The sequence below is a fragment of the Penaeus chinensis genome, chromosome 2, assembly GCF_019202785.1.
Source record: "Penaeus chinensis breed Huanghai No. 1 chromosome 2, ASM1920278v2, whole genome shotgun sequence".
NCBI lineage: Eukaryota > Metazoa > Arthropoda > Malacostraca > Decapoda > Penaeidae > Penaeus > Penaeus chinensis.
In genome coordinates, this window is record NC_061820.1 from 17,836,039 (window position 1) to 17,841,038 (window position 5,000).

The following is a 5,000-nucleotide window of genomic DNA, read 5'->3' on the forward strand; positions in this document are numbered from 1 at the left end:
ATACTTCTGCCTTCAAAAGCCTAGTATTTATATTTTCTATATGCACAGAAGGTAATATCAAGGGGCAGATGACTTAGAAATAATGTACTTTCAGTTTATTATGTTTGTGACCATATGATTTTCTATGCTATATTCTTCAAGTTTGAGGACATACATAGAATGGTATATGGTCACAAGCTCCAGCTGCACTTTAGAGTAGTTATAAGTGATATAAATATAGTGGCAGAATAAGTTGACAGTACACTAATTCAAAATTGATTGCTTCCTGACATTACGTACCGTATATTTTCAAAATACAAAATACCAAGGCTTCTGACAACACTAAGCCATGCGAGTCAATACAGTTGCATGAGAGGTAATCTTTTTTATTATTCTACCAGCATTTAGTCAATACATCTGCCTAATATGATACTTTTTTTTCTATTTTATCAGGCTTTTTCCTCTTTTCTGCTAGTCCAGTGCCTTATTATATATGCACTGATTAGTGTGCAATATATATGCAACTTCACTTATCACTATAATGTAGATTCCATAAATGCCATGGTATGTGAATTTTCCTGTTTTCAGTTGCACAATATTTACGTGGTTAAGAAAAGAAGACGAGTTGTGTTCACCGTATCTAGAGATGCCGGTATCTGTGTAGAACGGCCAGGCTATGTGACTTCAAGGCCTTGTTACTGCCAGTTTAGTTTTAAGAAAGAAACCTGAATATTATTTAATACCTTGGTGTTGCGTCTTGAAGCCTTTTGTTGAAGTGATGCCTACGAACTTGACTTGAATACGGGATATTACAGTAGTAATGAGTCGGCCTCTCAATCGAGGGGTCGGATATTTGCATCCCGCCTAGGCGCTAGACGTTTCTTTCTTTCTTTCTTTGTTGGATTTCTTGGCTATCAACCAGCGGCATGTGGCCAAGGTTATTAAGCCAATGGATCCTATTTATTCTTTCAATCTATATAAGGTCATAAAGTTTTGTCTCCCTTAGAAAAGTGATTACTTTATTTATTATTTTTTCATCATTAGATAATAGATTTGATGTTGTAAAATCTATATGTTTTTGTCTTAGGTAATTTTTTAGTGGTATTCTGCTATTGTTGAAGTTTGGGCATATTGTTAGCAGATGGGGTATGGTGAGGGTGGTGGTACAGTGAGGGCATCGTGGAGGAAATTTTTTTTCTATATAGGGAGTGAGGTGGGTGAGCTTGGTAGAGTTGACCCTAAGGCGGGCCAACACCACCTCCTCCCTTCTATTCTTTCTGTGGGATGTGTCCCACAGTTCTATGTGTGTTTTTATTTTTTGTGTGAGTTGGAGGTTGGTCCAGTCACTTTGCCACAGGAGATGTATTTTTGCTTTTATAAGAGACACAAAACACCTGAGATCTGTACGAACTATGGTAGTGTCCAGATCGCCAGTTGACCCGGCTAGTTTGTCAGCCTGTTCATTACCATGGATACCAGAGTGACCTGGTACCCATATCAGTTTGATTGATTTGTTGGCACCGTGTAACTTACGAATGATATTACCCAGCAGTTCATTTTTAGGGGTTTCTAAGGATTTAATAGCTTTAAGTGAACTTAATGAATCTGAAAAAATGACTATTCTATCGTGGGTCGTCGATAGTGCAAAATCTATGGCTTTATCAATGGCAAATAGTTCAGCAAGAAAAATCGATGTATGATTCGGCAATCTAAACTTTAGGTCACATTCAGTCGACCATACACCCGCACCTACACACTCATCTGTCTTGGAGCCGTCGGTATATATATGAAAAAAGGATAGATGTTTAATAAGGATCTCTCTGAACCTCTGGCGTACCTCACCCTCCGGCGCCATGGCCATGGCTGATGGAAGCCAGGCTTCCATAATAGAAAAATTGGGGGTTTCCCATGGCGCTATATTTGACTGAACCAGGGTATCGATGGTAGAGAGATCTATACCGACTTTCTCGACGAGGTCGTGGAGTCTCGTGGCAAAGGGCCTAATGCCTCCATTGCCATTAGGGTGGCTCGGGTCTCGAGCCACCTTTGCGGCATAGGTCAGTGCTAACTGGCCGCGTCTGAGTCGGAGGGGAGGTACTCCTGACTCCACCTCAAGACGCTCGATCCGAGTACATTTTAGGGCTCCAAGACACACACGCAAACAAGCATTCTGAACAGCATCCAAACCTTTCAAACTTGTTTTCGATGCCGAGCCATACACGATTGACCCATAATCTACTTTAGACCTAATCAGGGCTTTATATACCATTAGCAAAGACTGTCTATCAGCTCCCCATTTATTACCAGAAATGCACTTTAATAAATTTAGTGCTCTTTGACATTCATTTTTTAACTGACCAATGTGGTCTTTCCAATTGAGTCTACTATCAAAAAGTAGCCCAAGAAATCTTGCAGAATTTTGAATAGGTATTGGGTGGTTGTCTAGAGTTAGCCTGATGTTCGGCTTCCTCCTATGTGAAAAAATTACCCCAATACTCTTTCTAATGGAAAACTTAAAACCCCACTGGAGGCCCCAGTTATGAATCATATCCAGTGCCAATTGGATGCGATTTGCTGAGAATTCTGCATTATTGCTGGAATGCCATAATGCACAATCATCAGCGTACAGTGAGTATTTAAGATTCCGAGGAGGAGCTGGTAAGATGTCATTGATCATACATAGAAATAGAGTTGGTGACAAGACACTTCCTTGTGGGACCCCGTTTGCCTGGACAAAAATGTCCGAAAAAGTGACATTGTCAGAAAACAATTTGACAGAAAACGTTCTGTCAGAAATTCAATTTTGTATAAAACAAGGCAAGTTTCCACGTAATCCGAAAGCATAAAGTTTTCTGAGTAGGCCATATCGCCATGTCATGTCGTAGGCTTTTTCTATATCTAAAAATACTGAAATCAAAAAATCTTTTTTGGCAATTGCCTCTTGAATATGACTGTCCAGCTTTACTAGTTGATCGAGAGTTTGGCGTCCCTTTCGGAAGCCGCACTGCTCGTCAACTAGCAAATTACTGGAATTTAGAAAATGCAATAGCCTACTGTTAACAATTCGTTCCATAACCTTGCATAAGCAACTTGTCAACGCAATTGGGCGGTAGGAGATGGCAAATCTGGGATTACCCCCTCCTTTCAATATGGGAATGATGTGGGCGAAGTGCCATGAGTTTGGAAAAGTGTGGCTTTTCCAAATTTCATTGTACACTTCTAGCAACTTAATCATGTCATCATGATTAAGATGCTTTATCATCTCATATCGAATCTCATCGGGGCCTGGGGATGTTCCTCTACAGGCTTCTAGGGCTCGGACAAGCTCATCTATTGTTAGATCTTTATTGTAATCAAAATCATCTCCTGTGGCAAAGTGAATTGGTTGCAGCTCAGCCGCTTCCTTGATGGGCAGGAATGCGTGATGGTAGTTTGCTGAGCTGCTTGTATGAGAGAACTGCCTGGCGAGTGCATTAGCAATGTCTCTAGGTGAATCGATGTTATATCCCTCTTCAATGATGTTATTGATTTTGAAAGATGTTTTTTTCTTATTGATTTTATTGATTGTGGACCAAACCTCTGATATTTTGGTATTGCTATTTATTGTAGAGACAAAGCTCCGCCAGGAGTCTCTTTTTGCTTGTCTTATTACTCTACGAGCCCTAGCTCTTGCTTGTTTGTAGTTGCAAAAGTTCTCATTTGTGATGTTTTTTTGGAAAAGCCTGTAGGCCTTATTGCGTCGGCACAGCGCCCTGCGGCAATCTGGTGTCCACCATGGAACTCTATGCTTAACGCTATCTGTCGAAGTTTTAGGAATGGATAGCAAAGCTGCTTCTATAATCGAATTCTGAATATTGCTTACTTTATCATCAATGGTTTCTCCAACAAGTTCGAGCTTGACGCTCCTTGTGAAGGCGACCCAGTCTGCTTTTTTTACGTTAAATTTTGGCGCTGAAGGCGTTCTCACTGTGTCGCATGAATATTTAATCAAGATAGGAAGATGATCGCTTCCCAACGAGTCGTCAATGGTGTGCCACAGGCACTTGGCTGCTACTGATGATGAGACCAGTGATATGTCTATAAAGCTCAAATTCCCGGTATTATCGTCCACCCGCGTGGGACTACCATCATTCAGAAGGACTAGATCAGACTCGTTAATCAACTTAACTATTTGCTCACCTCTACCATCCACCCGTAGGGAACCCTATAACGTATGATGAGCATTAAAATCACCTAAAATTACTTTATTTTGTGGCAGACGTTCCTGAAGAGCAAAAAGCTCATCATAGATTATCACTTTATCAGGCGGACAGTAAACTGAACATATAGCCAGATACGTGCCATTAATTTTTACTTTGCATGCGACAAACTCCAAAGTAGAATCAATAGTCACTTCTGTAAAAGGGAGGCTTTGGTGGATGTACATGGCGACTCCGCCTCCACCCCTACCCTCACGATCCTTCCGACATAAATGGTAGTTCCTGAGCGATACGACCTCGTCCGAGACGAGGTTTGTCAAATGAGTTTCTTGGAGAACGATAATATCGGGAGCATAGGACGAGGCTAATAATTTAAGGTCATTTACTTTAGGTCTAATACTTCGACAGTTCCATTGTATAATGGTTGACGCGATGATTACGTTTTATGGGGTTTGGAAGTGCCTTGTCCACCAGTTTTTATTTTCTTTTTATGGGAGGGAGGCGCCTCCTCTCCCTCGCTTCCCGGGGACCTCTCACGGGATGGTTTGGAGACAGAAGCCTCCATGTCCTGCACCTCCTGGCGAGGGAGACGACTGACAGACTGCGACCTGCTTCTCTCTCGAGAAACCGATCGCGAGCCAGACGAAGTCCTCACAGGAGTAGCCCGGACGGGAAGGTGCGCTCCGGACTGTGATTCGGTATCTTCCTCCTTATGATGTTTTGGCTGGGTTGATGCAGCCATTTGGTCGACCAATTTTGTCAGTTGATATACTTTAATGTTTAGTTCTTTAACGGTTTGTTTAAGTTCAGCAATTTCCTTAT

The 5,000-nt window shown here is 41.6% G+C and overlaps 1 protein-coding gene across 1 annotated transcript in view; it reads left to right on the top strand.

The window, feature by feature from the left end:
- Window positions 1–114: 114 nt before the first annotated feature.
- LOC125034278 overlaps window positions 115–5,000 on the top strand; it is a 52,824-nt gene continuing 47,938 nt past the window's right edge. The window contains exons 1-2 of the mRNA XM_047626035.1: window positions 115–195; window positions 568–657. Of these exons, the coding sequence (XP_047481991.1) occupies window positions 115–195; window positions 568–657 (171 nt within the window). The remainder of the gene's footprint in view (window positions 196–567; window positions 658–5,000) is intronic.